At 36.8% G+C, this 19953-nt stretch overlaps 1 protein-coding gene across 1 annotated transcript in view; it reads left to right on the forward strand.

The window, feature by feature from the left end:
• NUP37 (nucleoporin 37) overlaps positions 1-19953 on the forward strand; it is a 21766-nt gene continuing 1813 nt past the window's right edge. The window contains exons 1-7 of the mRNA XM_005421051.2: positions 1-60; positions 1569-1788; positions 3436-3560; positions 4535-4607; positions 8227-8321; positions 16725-16815; positions 19010-19191. Coding sequence (XP_005421108.1) covers positions 1633-1788; positions 3436-3560; positions 4535-4607; positions 8227-8321; positions 16725-16815; positions 19010-19191 — 722 coding nt within the window. The 5' untranslated portion in view covers positions 1-60; positions 1569-1632. The remainder of the gene's footprint in view (positions 61-1568; positions 1789-3435; positions 3561-4534; positions 4608-8226; positions 8322-16724; positions 16816-19009; positions 19192-19953) is intronic.

The raw sequence follows: 19953 nt of genomic DNA on the forward strand, positions 1-19953 counted from the left end.
CGGCCGGGGCGGGCGCTGCTGGGGAACCGTGGGGCCGTGCGGGAAGCCAGGGACGCGGAGGTGCGTGTGAAGCGGGGTTGGGGCGCTCCCAGCCCGGGGGAACTCGGGCAGCCTGTCTGGGGAGCGGTAGCTGGGCCCCGAAAGGAAAAGGAGGGAGTAGGAAGGCAAAGGATGCGCATGGATGGGGGGAGGTGGCGCGCATCCACGCGGTCTGTTTGCCCTAATTGTATTTCCTAAAGAAATGAAGGTAATGATACTCTTGGTGTTCTCAAGCTGGTCTGGTGGCCGATAATTCAGGCTGAGAAAGTTCAGCTTGGAGAAGAGGAGTTTGAGTGGAGATGTCATGGCACCTTCCAGCATCTCAAGCAGCACTACAGGAAAAGTGGAGAGGGACTTTGTCAGGAACTGTAGTGATAGGACGGGGAGCAATGGGTACAAACTGAGAGAGGGGAAACTTTAGTTACGTGAGAGGAAGAAATTCTTTTCGGTGACAATGGTTAGCCACTGGAACAGGTTGCCCGGAGAGGATGTGAATGTCTGGCAGTGTCTAAGGCCAGGTGGGATGAGGCAATGACAGCCTTGTCTAGTGGAAGATATTCCTGCCCGTGGCATCAGGGTTTGGGACTATATGATCTTACAGGTGCATTCCAACCACTTGTCTGGACCTTTAAGTGATGATGGACCTTTAAGTCTGTGATGCTATAATGGCTTGTGTTCATGGGAAGCCTTGGAGGAAGAAAACTTTTGATAGAATTAAAACTTGCACTTGGCTTGAGGAGCAAAGCTATGCAAGTTAAATGGCTGAAGTATTTATGGTAATATAGTGGACTGTGGTATGAATTAATACACAAACACACAACTATGAAGAGCCTCTGTGTGTTTGAGTGATGCCTCTATCAGACCTGGCTGGCTCCCAAGCAAAACATCCAGTCTTGGATGCTGAGATCTTCCAATTGTTTACACACCAAAATCTGTCAAAGGTCTGAGATTTCAAGCTGGTTTTCCACGTGCTGTGTAGTTAAGGGTCTGAGTTCCCAGAAAGACATAAACTAATGTCAAATCTGTACTGGGACTAAAAGGAATTGATTCTGAAATCAATTGTGTATCTTGGCCTCTTGTGTTCTAGCACAGAAGCCTGGTTTTCGTGAAAACTGGTAGAATGCACAACAGTATTTTCATTTACAGTTTAGCAACCTTGGTTAACTCGGTTTTTAGTTTTGACTCACACTCTGTAAAGGGGTAGACAAGTAAAGAGAATTTGAAGGTAGCGACATATTGTTTCTTCTCATTTGGTTGAAAATGCTAAAATGCTGTGTGTGACTTCTGGAGTATGTGGGGCAGCACAAGATCTGCAGTAATTGCTGAAGTCTGTAAGAGACAGTTTTGAATGTATGTTAATGTAGTAAATATTTTGATTGATGAAACAAACAGGCTATATCTAATAAGCTTAAGTGCAGCTTTTGTGTTCTTGAACATGTTACAGGAAATTTTTATTTGCTCTGCCACCAATACTTTATGTTTTTTATTCATGCAATGAATCACGTATGCTTTTTAAAATTTTTGTGTAGGAATGTGGATTTTTGTCCTGGAGAAGACATCGCTTCCGTGATACCTTGACTTAGTTGACTGAAAATGAAGCAAGATTCTACTAGAAACACTTCTTACACTGTGGATTGTGAGGATTATGTGCACGTGGTAAAATTCAATCCATTTGACAGTGGAGATTCATGTTCCCTCATTGCTTATGGTGGCAACAATTACGTGGTTGTTGGGACTTGCAGATTTCAGGTTAGTTGTTTTTGTTAGAAGCCCCTGAAATTGACTTTGCCAGCACCTCTACTGCAGGAAGCCTGTGGTCACTTTCCTGTTTCTTCCTCTCCCTGTGGTAGACAAGGGAGAATTTTACTTGTTTATTACACTAACAAGTCTAGGATAGTTGTTTTCAGGAAAATACAAATACATATATATATATATATATATATGTATGTATGTATGTGAAATACACATTGATATAACTGTGCTAATTTTGTAGGTATTTCTTTTTAGGGATGAACTGTAGAAATACTTACCTATTTTTTTTTTCTCACAATTGTTTTTATTGGATCTCCCTCACAGACTGTTGGAAACAGTAAAATTTCTTACCTTCAAGTTGTTTACAGTTATATTGTGAAAAATTTTAAGATGGAAAATACTGAGTATTGTATATTTTTATACTGGATAAAATGTTTTTCATTAGATGGGGTTTTTTGCCTAGATGCTTGACAATCAATTGAAGACAATTGCTTGGAATTTCTAAGCTTTTTTCCTTCATCTTGCTTCTTTATTATACAATATTATTTTTGTAATTTGTCTACTATGATTAATAGCATAGCTGATATTTTCATTATTATTATTGTTGTTGTTGTTATTCCCCATGGCCTTACTGTTGGAAATTTTCTGAAGAGCACCTAGTACTAACCACAAAAACATACTGACATTTGTGTTGCTCACTACCTTGTTTCTGGTGTAGGCCTTGAAAAGGAAGTAATTAAAATTTTGACAACCCTGACACAAGGTGTTTTTTCTATAATTTTCGTATCCTCCCTTCCCTTCCACATGTGGAGTCAATGAGTATTTCAGAGTAGGAGAGGAAAATGTTATTCTTTCTTCCTGTTGAGAAGCATTGAAAAACTGAGTAATTTCTGCTTGGCCTCTACATTATGTAGAGGGTGTACAGAGAGGTTCTTTAATCTTAAAGCAGAATTGTGACGTAGAGAAAATTGTGTAGGAATATCATTTGAGGTGCTCCACTGGATGTTCTGAAAACTTTTAAAAGCTTTTTAGAGGTCAATTTATTGACAGAGTCCATAATCCCTACTCTTGTTTCATTTTTCCTGTTGCCTGGTGTTGTGACCAGTGGTAAGAATAAGCAAGTTTGTATTTAGGATTAGATGACAGTGGGCACCTTTTTATCTCCTGCTGTTTGAAGAGTGATGCTGTGGAAGTGACAGCATTTTTCCATGGTGTAAAGACACCTCAGAGAGAAGACAGATTAAATTACGTGTTTGCTTTTGTTCCCATTGCTTCTTCTCACTGCAGTGTGTGCTAAATTTCCATGCTGTTCTAGGTGGCCTTAGTTGTATCTGTGAAGATACTGCTTGTACAGAGAATGAGCTCAGCATCTTCATACCTCAGTTCTGATTTTTCTGCTCTTCATTGGCCTCTGGCTTGAGACTCCAATCAGTCATAATTTACTCATACTTTAATGTATTTCTAAGTACTTAAATATTTCAAGTTAATGCTTTCTGTATGTTCTAGGTTTTCATTTTGAAGGTGTTATGATCTGAAAAGATCCAATAGGTGTAATTTTGAAAGCCCTTTCATTTTGCAGTAGTCTGATTTGTTAGAAGTCACCAAGACCTTGTTCTGAATCAACTAACTGCAATATTTCTATAGGAGGAGGATGCAGAAGTGGAAGGCATGCAATATAAGACACTAAGAACATTTCACCATGGAATCAGAGTTGATGCCATAGCATGGAGTCCTGAAACTAGACTTGATGCTATACCTCCCCAGATAAGGTACTTAACAATAAACTACAGTAAATCCTTGTCTCTTAGAATTCTCTGTTTTCCCTAAATCTTTAATATTGGACTGTTCTAAGCTTGAGTGAAATCTAACTCCTTAGAAATCACTGATGAATCTCTGAATTCTTCAGTAGAGTATTTATTCTTCTAGTGGTTTTTTGGTTCATTTGCTTGGTTTTTGTCCTCCTTGTTGTGCCCCTTGACCCTCTTCCTATTGAACAAGCTATAAATAATATTATTTTTATTATTTTTATGGACCCAGACATAATTTCCTTCTTTGTACATCTCTGAGTAAACATTTCTTTTAAGAGCTTTAGTGAATGTGAGATCATTTGAATGGCCCCCTTTATAAGGCTATTTGCACTGATTTTTATCATATGTGCTGTGTTTCAATGTAGCTTAGATACTATTTGTGAGAGCCTTTGAGGTGTAAATCTAGAAAATCTAGAAAGATAGTTAGCTATTAAGTGTAAACTTCTGAATTAAAATGTACTCAGTAGTTTATTTGATTCTTTAAAATTACCATAGTTGCTTACTGCTCCCTTTCCATACAGTCTTTTGGGTTAACATATGTTACATAGAAATTGGTTTATGAATTTTATATTTCAGTGTTTTAAAACACTGATAATGAGGGTTGTTTTTAGTGCCTTACCACTTAACTTCTTCCAAGAAAAGTTTTAGTGGTGTTTATGAGAGGTATTTCAGATAATTGGTAATTGATCCAGATTTAGCTTTGTAAAAATATCTGAATAAGTATTCTTGGCACTTGATGCACACTATTTTACAGATAAGCTCCAGTTATAATTCTGCTTGTGGCCAAAGCAGAAAAGTTAAGTTAGATGCTTTTGAGTTTTTTTTCAAAATCTGTTTTTTTCTTTGCATCTTTAAGATGAAGGAAAACTGATTAAAAGGCAACTATTGCAATGTGGATTGACTGTTGAGCTTTCTTTTTTGTCTCTTGAGTGTAGGTTTTGTACTGCAGCTTCTGATAGGAAGTTAAGGCTGTTTACTTCAGACCTGCAGGACAAGAATGAATTTAAGGTAAGGGCAGCTGATGTGATTTTTAAAAGATTATTTAGTTTTCAGTGAAGTCTAATCTTTAAGTATCTTTCTGATCCACTTGTGACAGATCCTAGGTCCATCATCTCTAGGGTAATAATTGCATTGTAAATACCTTTCTGTCTTTAAAGTGGGAATTTCTGTAATTATCACCTGCATGATCTTGTGATTTTCTTCAAAATTCTTCCTTTGAAACAACGTCCCAATCCAGGTAGTACTGTTAATTAGATGTTTGTGCTATCCAGTATACAGATTGTTGGTGAGGTCTTAGCTAACAATAAGCAAAGCTAATTAATAAAAAAAAATTGGGAGAGAGTATTCCTTGGCTTTTACTGCTTTAGGATATGATAGTGCCTCTTTTGATGAGAGTGGTTTATTGGGTATAAAGGAGAAAAAATAGACTTTTATTTTTGGTGTGTTAATTTATATTAGTAAGACAATGAGATTTGTCAAACAGAATTTAAGTGAATTGTGGATGTCAGTTATGTGGCCATACTGATAATAGAATGAATAAATGAATAAGAAGTAAAGATGGATGCTACTAAATATCTTGAAAGAAAATGCATTTTGTGTTGCTTCATACGTGCACGTACTTTTAATTTCCTTCTTTTAGTGTTGGTCATCCATGATTTTGCCGCTGAGCAGTGGGATAACTGACATAGTCAGCTTGGTGGGATTTCTGACAAAATAGTTCTAAAAGTTCTTTATGCTCTTTGCTTGTGAGTTGATGTCTGTCATTCCATATCAACGTTATCCATTTGTGCAATATCTACAGTTTTGTGAATTTCAGACAAGAAGCTTTAATGTTAAGCTGTGAATTAAATCTTTTAACTTAGCAGAATGTAAAGTTTCTTTAATATTAGTTAATGGATCCAAAATAAGTTGAAATAATGAAACAATGGGATAAATTTGGTACTACAGACTAGTGAGCTAAATTCAATATCTAAGTTCTAATTTTTTAATTTATTTTGGGTTAATAAGGCCACAAGAAATAGTGTAGTCAGCGGGAGGAAGGAAGTGTTTATTTGTCTGTACTTGACACCTTGAATCCTCTGTTCAGTTTTGTGCCACTGAGGACAAGGAAGACATTGAGGTGCTGGAGCATGTCCAGAGAAGGCAGTAGGGCTGGTGAGGGGTCTAGAGCAAAAGTCCTTTGAGGGAAAGTCCAGCTGAGGGAACTGGGGTTGTTCCTGTACCAAAGAAGGCTTGGGAGGGACCTTGCAACCTCTACAAGCACCTGAAAGGAGGCTGTAGCCAGGTGGGGGTCAGCCAACAAGTCTCCCAGCAAACAAGTGATAGAACAAGAGGAAATGGCCCCAAGTTGTTCCAGAGAAGGTTCAGATTGGATATTAGGAAAAAAATCTTTTGTAAAATGGTGGTCTAGCATTGGAACAGGCTGTCCAGGGAAGCAGTGTGATCTCTGTGTTCACCTTATAGATGTGGTGCTTAGGGATGGACCTGGCAGTGTTAAATTCATGTTTGGACTCAGTGATCTCAGAAAGATCTCAGAGGTCTTTTTCAACCTTAATGATTCTATGATTGTTTGGTGCATATGCAATACAAATGAGAAGTGTTGGCTTGAATTTAACAGTAAAGCTATTAGCTTTGTTTATGCCAGCTCCACCACTGAAATTTGCTGTCCAAGAGCTTTATTAAGGATGTACTCTGGTTGAGGAAAAAGTGAAAATACATACTGTATTTTATATGGGTCAGGTTTGGTCTAATGTCAAAAATAATCAGAAAACAGCTAAGAATACATATTTTTACCTCTTAGTAAGGAACTCATTAACAAAAAGAAAGAATTTGGACTAGTGTGTTTATGTCAGTAAAAGTTGTCTTTGAGACTCTCTTCTGGGGTTTTTTGATACAAAGTGTGGAAAGCCCTTTCTGGCAATCAATTAATTTCTTATATCTGGACAATTATTATACTCTAGATTTCTTGTCAGGAAAAGTAACACCTAACTCTGATTTAAAGCACATGCAAAATCCCAGATGTTCACAAATTCTGGGTGAGCTATGCTGATTTGGCTTTCAATAAAGTTTGATACAGTGGCCTCTTATTAACAGTTAACTGATACTTCAGAAAACCTATTTCATAAACCTGAGGTTGAACTCATGATGAACATATGGAAAATTTTGATCTATTATATGGTGCACACTTGTGACACATGGGATCTTCAGGAGAGGTCCAGACCATGGAAACAAAGCTGAAGGAAGTATGTGACTACGTTCAGGATGTAATCTCTGAACATTTTGTCTTTTATAGTAAACAATTAGTACGTGTTGCTTCTGGAGGGATAGACAGAGTAACCTTACTCTGTTTTCCCCATGGAAAAACTGTCTTGATGTAATTATCAACAAGGAACTTGAAGCACACTTGAGTTTTCCATTACTCTGTCGACACAACTAATCCAAAATTTATGGGTTGGATCAAGCCCAGAACAAAAAAACAAAAGGTAAAAATATGACTGATGGATCTTCGTGAAACCTTTTTCTTCTTTTGAGGTTTTCATTTGGAAATGAATTATGGCTTCCTTGTCTTGTTTCAAATTTTGCTTAATAAAAAGCATATTTCATCAGAACTGTAGAAGTAAAATGAGGCAGGATATTTGAATTCAGAATGCTGAAAATTGTCAAAAGACTTGGCATTCTGTCTAAATAGTTTAGCATCATCTTAGGGCCTATTAGTTCTAGTATAATCCATTAGGCTTTAATAAAATAATGGAAAAAATATTGGAAAAAAATAAGTTGGCTGCTGAAAATGTTTCTGTATTGAATTGATGAGGCATTCTTAAAACTTTTAAGAGAGGGGGATTTAGTTATTGTGTGTGCTTGAGATTTTCTTTTTTTTTAATCTGTTCTGCATTTGTTCCTCAGAATAGCTACACTTAAAGGTGGTGTGTTTTTCTTTGAGAAAACTGTGGAACTTGTTTTCATTCGACCTTGTTTTCCTCTGCAATCTCTCAGTCTCATGCTGTTATATTGGGAGGATATTTTTGTCTCATTTTTATCACACCTTGCTGGGCAAAACAAAAGCAGCTGTGCCTTGAGACTTAATCAGTGAGACTGAATAGGAGAGGGTGGAACAGTAACAGATACATCTACACATGGAAATTTGCCTGGCTTAAAATTTTGTGAGATTTCTTTCAAAAACACTATAGGTGTATTTAATAAGAGATTGAGAGATCAGAGTGACTTACCAGTAATCAGAGTTCTTTCATGTAGGTAGATCATGCATTCATTGCCTGGTGGTTGTCCTCTTCCTTTCTGAGATTTACTATCTTCGACCTTCTAAATTCAGTGATTGAAAAAGTGATAAAAAGCTCTAGTGTGATTCACAGATCTCTGTCAAACAAAAGTATCAAACTGACCTCTGTGCTAACTACAAGGAGTAGTGGGAGGGAACTTTTCACCTGCAGTATGAATCTACACACGAATTACATACTTTTAAAGAAATCCAGTTACTGATTAAAACTTTTTTTACCTTCTATTAAAATTATTGTTTTATCTTAACACACATCTTTCCATTAGCAGGTCTCTTAAATACATTGGTGGAACAGTCAGCTCTAAGGTAAAAGTATTTCTCTTTTCTGCTTGGCAGACATTTGATGGCCACACAGATTACATTAATGATCTGGTCTTTGCTCCCAACGAAGGTCAAGAAATTGCAAGTGTAAGTGATGATCACACCTGCAGGTATGCATTTTGTTCAAAACACTATTGAAAAACTAGTATTGGACTTTTTCTATCTTTGAATGTCTTATATGTCCACTTAAATAAATAAGCATTTATATTTTTAATTTTAGTGTGCCTTCATGGCCCTCTAACAAGACTAGTCCATTAACAAGATAAGAAATGGACTATTCTTGTTAACTTAAATTGTGGGCTGGCTTTTTGTTGTGATTTGTGGGTTGTCTTTTTTCAAAGCAATATTTTAAATCAGCTAGATTCAAAATGAAGAAAACCTTTGTCTTGGATTTGCATACACTATTTTCCCCTTCTGGGATAGGAATAAAATGAGAATAGGAGAGAGCAGACACATACAGCTCAGTGCTGAATTGTACAGACCTTCTCTATGTATTCTGTCATCAGGTGGGTCAAGTTTAAAGTGAAAATCACTATGTGAACTTTTCCATCTACCCAAATGTATTAGCCTTACCAGGGGGTGGGATGACATTGCCTGAAGACAGCACCATCCTAATACAGTGGTACTGGCAGCTCAAAATACCATGATTACAGCTGCTTCAAACCCAGGTGTTTGGATGCTTACAACTGGAAGTAGAAGGGAAGCATGGTTGAATGCTTTGAAGCCTGCTGGGTAAAGGTTTTTGATGCAGGAGTTTGTCCTTGTCAAAAGGTCACCCATCTTCTAGTAATGTGCAAGAATCTGTTAAGCTGCTCCTCTTACCCCTCCAGTGCAGCTGGAGAAATCAGGAGGGCTGTGCAGGTTTTTCAGGTCATTGCAGTAGGGCAGCAAGAGAGTTGGGAAAGCATCATCTTTGACTTTCTACTCTGATGAGCAGGCAGTTTTTCCATAGATGTCTAGTCAGTATTTCCAACTAAATCATTAGGAATGAACAGTAGAAATGTATGACTTAGCTGTATCTTCTCATTTATTTCCTACCCTTTATTCCTTTGTTAAATCTAAACTCATATTTGGCTTATTCAGTAAAAAACTGTTTGACTCTGTGGCCTTTTCCTGTTTCTTTTATGAAATGCTCAGCTTTCCTGGGATGAAAAAAAAAAACTGTTTTAAAACCAGTTGTCTAATTGATACTAATTTAAAGGGAAATAAAATGTATCTGATTAATATATACTAACAAGATTGCAGCTTAGTACCTATGAAAGACATTTTTATGCCATCAACCATAAAGTCTTTGGTTAAAAGCCATGGGAAATAAGTAGGATTTTTTTTGGCTACTTGAGTTCTTATTTTTTCCATTCATGCATGTGGGGCATGAAGAGTTTTTCTATTGAATTTAAAGGTTACACTTTCAAAACTAATGGAAAATGCATTCCTTGGGACATACCAAAATCATTCTTTACTTACTCTGTAATTTGCTTCAGTAGTAATGTAAGAAGAGGAATAATTCTTCTGTCTGTACTGAATTTCTATCCTGAAATTGTTCATAGGATACAAAATCTGCTAATGCCTGTGGAATAAAGTTCTAGAACAATTAGTACAAGTCTTGAGTTCCACTTTTAAGTCTCAATAAACTTCTAAAACAACTTCTCAGTATGCACTGACTATATACAAGCATGGTTAGGTCTTCCCTGGTTTTCACTCAAGAGAAAGTTTATGTTTAAGTTCATCAGAAACCTCTGGGGAAGTGAGATTTTCAGTTTTCACCCGCTAAATAGTCTTGCCACAAGCTGCTGCAATTGTGACACCTCCGAGTGGAGTTCAGTCATTTTGGCTGGAGGACAGACAGTGTAAGTTGGATACTGGTTATATTCAAAGTTCTTACCTTTAAGTTGCTGCTGTGTCACTTAGGAATTCTTGTTTCTTGCACATGGTCTTTAATGGCCTTGATCTCACAACTCAAACTTTTTGGCACCTGTGAAGTAGAACTGCACTAAAAATAATTGCAGTGGTCATCTGTGTTAGGATAGCTTTAAGGAATATTTCATTTAATTCCTTGAAATGGTAAGGCAGTATACACTTTGAACATTTGCATCAAGTGTAGGAATGTGTGCATCCCACTTTGTTAATGACATGTGTGTGTGTGTGTGTGTGTGTGTGTGTGTAACTCCCTGTGCACCACTCTTCAGAAAAAAAACTGCTACTGGCTTTTTCATTATGATTCAGAAACACAGTCTAGAGTAAGAGCCTGAATGAGGGATGCAGGACTCCAGGCAGCTCTTCAAAATGCAGTTTATTACATCCAAGGTGTTACAGCAGTCCAGGGTCATGGGCAACAGAGCCTGTGCCTCCAGCTGTCAGCTCCAGCTGCAGGCGGGCCTGGAAACCCTTAGTTGAGGTTACAAATGCATTATATACTTTTCTTTGCTGAGCATCTTAATACAGTAGACCCAGGCTATACCTTAACTTTTATCTATAGCCTATCATAACTACTATAATTACCATATTCATGTTACTATTCTCCAATCACTAAAAGTTAGTATGTTACAGTTAAAGCTAGAAGTTGTTATTTAGTTTTTTTGCAGTGAAAAATTCTGAGACCTTTTTTCTAGTTGCAACATTTGCTGATTTGTTTGCCTGTGCTATCTTTCTACTTGGTAAAAAACATCATCTTGTTTGAGGTGGGTTTATCCTTTGCTCTAAGTCATAAAAACCCCTTCTATCTAACCTACCCTTTGCCTTCTTAGTTATCCAGTAAGACTGGCTCAGCAATTTTCTTCTGTATCAAAACTTGCTTTCATTTCTATTCCTCCTTCAGATTCTACATTCAAAACTCTTTCTGCCAAGCATACATCTGTTAAACTTTCTTGTCAAACTTTGATCCTTCCCAACAGTCAAGGTGCCTGCGCAGATTCAGATGTACAAATGATTTTGTTCTGATACTTAACGAAGCCAAAAAATTGTGGGAAATGTTTGGAAAACACCACGAGTTCAACTGACACCCTCCACTATTGGTGGTTAAAGACCTGGTGTTTCTGGAATTACTTAATGCAAAATGCCATCCTATCAATACCCACTAATCTCATATCCATGCTAAAAATGAACCTCTTGACTGGCAAAAGGGTAATTCAGTCTGATTGATAATCACCTCATACTCCTTCCTCAGGTGGAACTGAAAGGTCTGACAGTGTCAGACCCTTAAAAATATTAGCATGGCAATTTCTTCTGGTCATCGAGTGCTGGAATGGCTTGTATTTTGAAAAGCTGAAAAGACTCATCCATCCCTTTCTCTCCCTCACTCTCTCTTCTTCTTTTAACTATTTCTTAAACTACATCCTCTTCCTCTCTTTTTGAGTGCAAAAGAATGTATAGTTGAATTATCTTCCATGTTATCTGTGACTATACTTGCTTTTTTATTCCTTTCTGAGTTCTGTTCATTTCCTTAAGCCATGGCTCACATCACTTCATAGAGGACTTTGTGAATTCATCAGTCACTCTGAAGTTCAGCCTTCTCTGTTGCATGTAGAATGAATGCCAGACCATGAGAGGATTAGTTTTCTTCTCTAACCAAGGATTAGGGGGCAAGGTTTGATGTCACTGAAAGCTAAATGAACTATAGTTTTAGAATGCTTTGTAGTGTTTCATCTGGTTTTAAGGGGGTTTATCTGTAGCATATTTTTTACATAGTGCTCTCATGCCCTAGGTATTTTGTGTAGATTTTTCTCTAGACAACATTAAGGAAAGTTAATGGTAACTCCTGGGTTTTTGGGGTTTTTGTTTTGGTTGGGTTTTTTTTGTTTTTTGGGGTTTTTTTTTTGTTGGTTTGGTGTTTTTTTTTTTTTGTTCTTGGTTTCTTTAATGTATTTCCAGCACACATTGCACTTTAATCTTATCTTAATTATTCAATAAATATTTCAGGTTTTGACTATGTTGAAAAGTGGTCATTATCACTTATTTCTGCCTCCAAAACCATGTTCTATTTGCATCTTCCCATTCCTAGTGGAGTCAAGTATGGATTTCTGTCAAAACTTTTATAAAAGTTATCATACCAAAATACTTCTTCTTTCTCAGGTATGCTGGTTAATTTTATCAAGCTAGTTCTGCATTGTAATTTATCAAAATAAAGAAGTCTTGAATTGTTTTCAGAGTCCAGTCTTTGAATTTGCACACTTGTATGCATCCCTGTATGTAGTCTTACACAATTCTTACATTGTACAGCCACGATGCATTAACCAACTGGTTTTGGACAGTGCAAGAATTAACTGGTCTCCTGTCAGCTTAAAAAAAAAAAACAACCAAAAGCTTTCTGGATCAAATGTTTTTAACATTATTTCAGTGTGATCTTAATAAACTTTTTGTTAGGAAGTCTTCAAAATATGAGGATGATGGAGTAATTTCCTTTGAGACACATTATGGCTTATGTTAAGAGTAACACAGCAGTAGAATGTAGTCTAGCCCATAAATTGTTTTTAAATAGAAATAATTGCATTAGATTTGTTTAGAAGTTTTATATTTTAGAAAGCCATCAGCAGAATTGGTAGTAGAGTTTTTCAGTAGCAGGCATACCACAGAAGCATTTAGTGTTATATCCACACTAGGAACAATAGGCTGATAGCTCTTAACAGCCATTTTTTGCTCTGGTTGAAAGGACAGAAGTGAAGTGTCACGTTTTTTTCCAAAAATGCTGCGTGGTCTCTGGTTTTGCTTTAGATAACTTTAAAGGTATTTCAGTAGGAGTAGTAGAAATGTGTATTTCTTGTACTTAGTTCTAAGTGTGCATGGCCTGAAATGTGAATTAGTGAAGTGGAGATACTGCACTGCATCTCCTGCATCTACCAACACTGCAGGGTATAACTGCAGCCCACAGTCAGCAGTGAGAAATATGTCCATTGATTGCATATCCAAGTAGATATTACCAGCAGCTAGAGATAACATGTTTTTTAATGACAAGATCTGAAATACTCTAATCACTAATTCTTTAGAAACAGTGACATTTCCTTTCATCACCAGAAGAAAATGGTGAACATAGGACAGCTTTCTGAAGGAATATTTGTACATTTCCTCTGGGAAAAGACTTCATAAAAACTTAAATATTACACCTTTCTCTTGTTCTGACCAGACAGAGGAATCTCTACAGTTCCACTCCAGCCTTTCATGTCCTGCCTGGTAACCTCCGGATCTGAGACAGCCAAGTCCATATGGAGTTGGCAGAAGACCTTAGAGAAAGCCAGTGTTGGTTGTATTCTGTGCAGTATTTCCTAATCTCTGCACTTTCATGTTCTTTTTTTGAGATCTCACTCCTTGTGCTCAGTGAGGAACAACTTCACCTTTGTGTGATTTCAGAACAGGAATCTTGCCCTTCTCCATAGTCCTCTTGGCTTTTCAAGAGTGATAGGATTTTCCTCGCACATGGATTATGTCTGATGGAGATATAAAGAAATGTATTAAAGTTAGATTATTAAAACAAAAAACAACAAAACCATGTTGGACAGGAGTAATCTTTGAGTAATGGATCAAGTATAGTTGATCATCCTTTGTGGTTGCGAATCAGATGTCAAGGTTTCTTCTAGCCCCCACCACTCACTAAAATTGTTAGAAATCTTTTGTTGGAAGAATTCCCATTTTTACTTCCATCTTCTGGGGATTTGAGAAATTACTGAAGATTGCAATCTGGTTTAGTTCTTTCACTATTGCAAATGATAATTTTATCCAGTTAGCAGTTGGTTCTGCAAGTTAGAATTATTCATAATTCAGAAAATTAGAAGATAAAATAACTATCATCTCCATTGCCACAAGTTTTCAGAGTTCTAATGAGGTGCTTTGACAGCTGTAATAAAAGTCCACTGTATGATGATATTGCTGCACATATGCATCCATATTCATGTATACAAGATATAATATAGTTGAGTCAGTGGAATTTGAATATCTTCAACTATGAGATAACTGCAGTTTTCATTTATTTGTTAGTTACAGGATTTGAGTGACAAGAGAAAGGTATTAGTGCCTCAAGAATTTTCTTTAACAGCATTTGCAACTGTCTGGATTTGAGTTGGTTTAAGTTTTCTGAGTACTGCAGTAAATAATTTCTCAGTTTTTAGTTACTTAAAAAAATTATTTTACTGAGAAGATTAGATGTTATTTTTGAGACTATACATTAATCAAACTTAGGCACTTATTTCAACTGTGTTTATTCAAACTTTTCTCCAATAAATTTTTTGTGGATTATTTTTTAAATATCAGAAAAAAATGCCACAAGTTCAGTGACAAGTCTATGCCACAATAGTTGGTTGGAAGAGAAGAAGTAAGAGACTGACACATTGCAGGGTTAAAAAAGATAAGGATGTTTGGAGAAAAACAGACAGTTCTTTTAGTTTGGTATAAAATCACAGTAGTATTAGTAAAGCTTCAAGAACTTTGAATGGGAGACGAAATCCTCAGTCTTTTTGGATTGATTTATGTGATAGGAATGTGGACAAAATGGGGAGACAGCATCTGTAGCTGATTTGGTTATGATTACTGAGTAATTTAGGAATTGAAAATCAGTTTGGCTAAATTGTTGGGGTTTGCACGTTTTTTACTTGGGTTTTTTCACAAAGAAATACTGAAAAGAGTTAATTGAACACATATGTAATTGTATAGACATGATGCATTCAGGCAAGGATCTATCTTAAAATGTATTGCCTGATTTGTGTTTTGGGGGTTTGGGGATTTTTTTCTTCAAAACTAAATAATGTTATCTTTGGTATCAATAAAGAAAATATAAAAGAGGCCTTTAGCTCTTCTCCTCCCCATACTGTTTGTCAGTAACAGTCCTGCCATTCTTACAAAGTAAAAACTACAAATTTGGTAACTTTATAAATAACAAAGTTATGGAGGTAAAAAGCATAAATTTCTGTCTCAACACCTAATAACATCACTCACTTCAGGGAAGGAAACATAATGGCATATTACTTTTGCCAAAATGATTCACCATCTTCTCTTGTATCATAATTTTCTCCCTGCACAGTAAATACACATGGGGAGTGTTGATTTGACTTGGACAAGTCTACAAGGCAAAATTTTTGGCAGTAGAAGAAAGTATTGTATGTTTCTAAATTACCTAATCAAGTAGATATTTCATTTTTTAAACACTTGTCAGGTTTTTGTTTTGACTTTTTTTAGTAAGCACACTGATTCTTCAAGATTAGAGACCCTGTGTTTTCTACGGGGAGAACAAATATTTGATCTGTTGTGGTTTGGCATAAGAAAACAACATTGTTCATTAAATATATTTACTTTATTCCCATATATTTTGTCTAGACTTATGATGTATTGGTTAAGAGTTTTTTTAAATCTCTTAAATATAAGGCTCTAAGCACCCTGGTGAGATATAAACTGAAAAAGTCTGGAGGAAGTCAGCAAAAATCCTCTAGAATAAACAATAATAGTACGTAGCCACTCATCTAGCTCAAAAGACTGGGCAGAACACTACTTTAAAAATTGGCTGTTTCTCAAGTTTTGCATGTCAGAGAGGAAGGATATATGTGTATGTTTCAGTGTCCAAATGTATATAAATAACATGTAGCCTTGTGGTTCAGACTGATGTTCACAACTGTGATGTCTTTGTCCTACAACTGAGCTATGGATTTTGTAGGAAAAGAGGGAGGTGAGTAGTGGCTGTGAGGTGAAATAGTCTCAGTTTTGGTTTTGTTGCATTTTAGAAACAAAGTAGCTCCATGGCTCATTACCACTCTTATTGAACACATCCAAAGAAAACTCACGCACCACCTAACCTAGTTTTGGTGTTTCAGCATTACACTTTCCTGTCCATATTGACCAAATACTGTTGATTATTTAATTTTTTTATAGCTGCTAGGTAAGCACTGTAGGTGTTTCTAAAGGAAAAGTTAAAACTGGCACATGCAATTTACCTGTTGAAAGTTCTCCCAGACCCTTTCTTGGTTAGTGTTACCTCTGCCATAGATCCTTCTGTTTGCCTTAGCTTCATTTCTGGTTTCTTATATTTCCATTACTCAATCTTGTCTTACCAGGAAATACTGGAAACTCTTATATTAGGCAGCCAAAATACTTTAATAAAGGGTCTTGCCCTTTACATGGCAACGTGGATGATTTAAGTTGTTTGGTACCTCATTTTAGGTTCCTTGTATCAACTGGACCAGCACTGACGTTCCTGCTTTGTACTGCCCCACTGCTATTTATGGTATAGTACAAAGGCTGTAGTGTTGACTTATGAAAAAATGGGAACATCTCACTGAGATTTCATGTCTAGATAACTTAAAATGTCACATCATTTGAATAGTTAAACAGAGGCTCTGCCTCGCTCATCAATGTTAAAATACATTATCTGCAGCACTGGCCACTTCCAATGACTTCTTCAAATGATACAGCACGAACACTATTTCATTTGGTCACTTCCTCTGTGGACATATTGAGGCACTGAAAGTTAATGTATTTGCAGTCAAATGGCAATAGTTCAGTACTTTACTTTTTTTTTTCTTTCTTTCTTTTCTCCCCAGGGTCTGGGATTTGGAAGGAAATGAGAAGGCCCATTTTGTTTTACGTTCTTCTGGAATGAGTGTTTGCTGGCATCCTGAGGAGGCTTTTAAGGTTGTGGTTTTCTCCCTCACCACCTTTAAAATAACAGGAGGGGGAACATACCTAAAGTGTGAATCTTTGATGCTGTAGTAACATTAAAGTTTGAGGACCTAGTTTACACTGTAACTGGATATTAGTTGGATCTGCTAATGTGAAGGGACTGTGAATGAATTCTCATTGCCGTTCTTGTCATTTTACCCTCAGTCCCTTACTCCTCCCATCAGAAATATTCCTTCTTGATTAGGTACATCAGTTGTTGATAACTATTCTGCTGATTGCTTATTAACTGACAGTTACCAGAGAAGAGCTCGAGTTTTCTCAGTCATGGTAACACAGTTCACCAATAATACAGACTCTTTATAGAACATGCCAAGCTTTGAAAAGTATCTGTTTGAAGTCAACAAGAGACATTTTTGTTGATGCTCGTGCTTGAAGTGTATGAAATATGTTCTGAAAAATCAAATCAATAGACTGTGATTTTATACTTATCTCGTTATTGTACTGAGGAGGATTAATCAGCTGTAAGTACCCAAATATCCAGTTTCATTAATGGCCTAGTCCCTGCAGTCTTGGATTTATTATTCCTATTGTGCCTATCAATAACTGCCTTAAGTAGCTACAAATGGTTGTTCAGGTTACCACAAAAACACATACTTAAAACAGAGAAAAGCAGTCAAATAAGATATCAAAATATTTACAGAGCAGTAGGAAAGGAAGATCTCTAATCTCATCACACTTTCCACCAATATCAATATCCGTCCTTACTAAGAAAGGAAACTGTTAACTAGGAAAACTGTTGATTCAGGTGGGATCAGAATTTAATGGGTTAGCTGCTGTTTGCTACTGGGCAACTTTGTTAGCACAACAAAATTAATAGATTTTCCCAAAAATACTGCAATAGTATGCCAGTCTTAGATATTATTAGCATGTCTTTTCTGTGACCATTATCAGAGACAGGCACAGGGTTTTTTGGTTTTGTTTAAAAAAAAAAAAAACAAAAAAACAAAACAAACAAAACAAAAAGCCCGTTCCAAACGCTCATAAAACTTGCTAGATTTAGTTCTTGCTGAAAAGCTTATTGCAGGTCAAAATGCTTACTGCACCATGACCTTTAGTTTGCAGGAAAGCATGTTTTGGTGACAGTTCTGTTTTTCCAAACAAACTGGTATTACTGGAGTATTTTTTTATGCTTCTTTGCCTTTCTTAATTACTGTTCATGACTATCTGAAAACCATTTCTCCTCATTAAGAAAAATCTCATGTCATCATCTGGGTATTGGAACGGGTTGCCCAAAGTGTTCAAGACCAGGCTGGATGGAGCCCTGAGCAATCTGGCCTCATAGAGAGTGTCCCTGCCCATGGCAGAGGATTGGAACTAGAGGATTTTTAAGTTCCCTTCCAACCCATCCTTCTATGCTTCTGTAATTTAATCAGGAAGCTCTTTCTACAATACTTAAAAAACAACTGCTTGAGTGTACTGCTGTAATGGAAAAAGTTTAGATAAAATATGTTGCAAACTGTATATAGGAAGAAGTAAGAAATGAAGTAAGAATTCTTATATAAAATCAGTAAGAGTGGTTCTACAGATTCTACAGCCACACTAATTAATACTTTGCTTGGAATGATAGAATCATTTAGGTTGGAAAAGACCTCTAAGATGCTTGAGTCCAACCTTTAACTGAACACCATCATATCAAATAAGCCATAGCACTAAGTGCCATATACAGTCATTTCTTGAACACCTACAGGGGTGGTGACTCCACCACTTCCCCAGGCAGCTCTGTTCCAGTGCTTGATAACCCTTTCTTTTTTACAGCACTGTGTGTCAGTTGTTCTTTGTGCTCAGAATAGAAGCTGCTGAATGTTAAAATAATAACTTTTTGCTGTGTGAAAGCACAGTGCTTTGGTGGTTGTGAACTGGTGTTTCTAACCACCAAAATTATACACCTAGATATCTATAGACATATAGAAATCAAATAATATAATCATTATGTATAACAGTGTAACAATAGTATAGATTAAAGTGGTTTTTATTTATTGGTTGCAGAGTGTCCAAGAGAAAGTTTTCTGGTATGAAGTGAAGAACTGTACTTCATTTATTATTATCAATATTTGTTTGAATGTATTTTAGGTTTTCTATAGAGTAGAAAAAATTTAATTTCCATTACATGCTAAGTTTACCACATTCTATGAATTTCTTTTAACAGCTGATGGTGGCAGAGAAGAATGGGACAATACGATTCTATGACCTGATTACACAGCAGGCCATTCTCTCCCTGGAGTGTGAACAAACACCACTGATGTCAGCAGATTGGTGTTTAAAAAATACTTTTAAAATCGGAGCAGTTGCTGGAAGTGATTGGCTGATCTGGGATATCACTCGCTCCAGGTATTTTTATGCCCATGGCATAGGTGTCTTTATTCTCTTCATGAGGAGATGCAGGTACTTGGATAATAAAGCATGGCAGTCACAGAATCACAAATGGGTCAGGTAGGAAGAGACCACAGTGTGTCAGCTGGTCTGACCTCCCTGCTAAGCAGGGTCATCCTAGAGCACAAGGCACAGGGTTGTGAATATCTTCAGTGAGGGACACTCCACACCCTCTCTGGGGAACCTGTTCCAGTGCCTGGTCACTTGCAGAGTAAAGAAGTTCTTCCTCATGTTCAGGAACTTCCTGTGCATCAGTTTGTGCCCACTGCCTCTCATCCTGTTGTTTGCAGCGCAGAGCAGAGCTTGGCTCCATCCCCTTGACACCCCCCTCCAGATACTGATGGACATTGATGAGGTCCCCTCTCAGTCATCTCTTCTCGAGGCTGAACAGGCACAGCTCCTCCAGCCTTTCCTTGTAAGAGATGCTCCTTACTCATCTTCGTAGGCCCAATGCATAAGCTAAATAAATGAACAGTTATCAGGAATTATGATATTGATACAAACCATTCCCTGGTATTCTTTTTTTCATCTTTATCAATATTTTATGTTAAAAATGTAACATTGTCTTTTTGTCCATTTGAGATAGCATCTCACTACTGTTTGCCTCTCACTGTATGTGTTTGTTAAAATTTCATTCCAAGTCATAAGTAGATAACTATTGATCCATAATGAACTGGACAACTACTTCAGTTTTCCTACTCAAAATTAAGATTGAAGCTG

The sequence above is a fragment of the Geospiza fortis genome, unplaced genomic scaffold (genome assembly GCF_000277835.1).
Source record: "Geospiza fortis unplaced genomic scaffold, GeoFor_1.0 scaffold10, whole genome shotgun sequence".
In the NCBI taxonomy this organism is placed as follows: Eukaryota; Metazoa; Chordata; class Aves; order Passeriformes; family Thraupidae; genus Geospiza; species Geospiza fortis.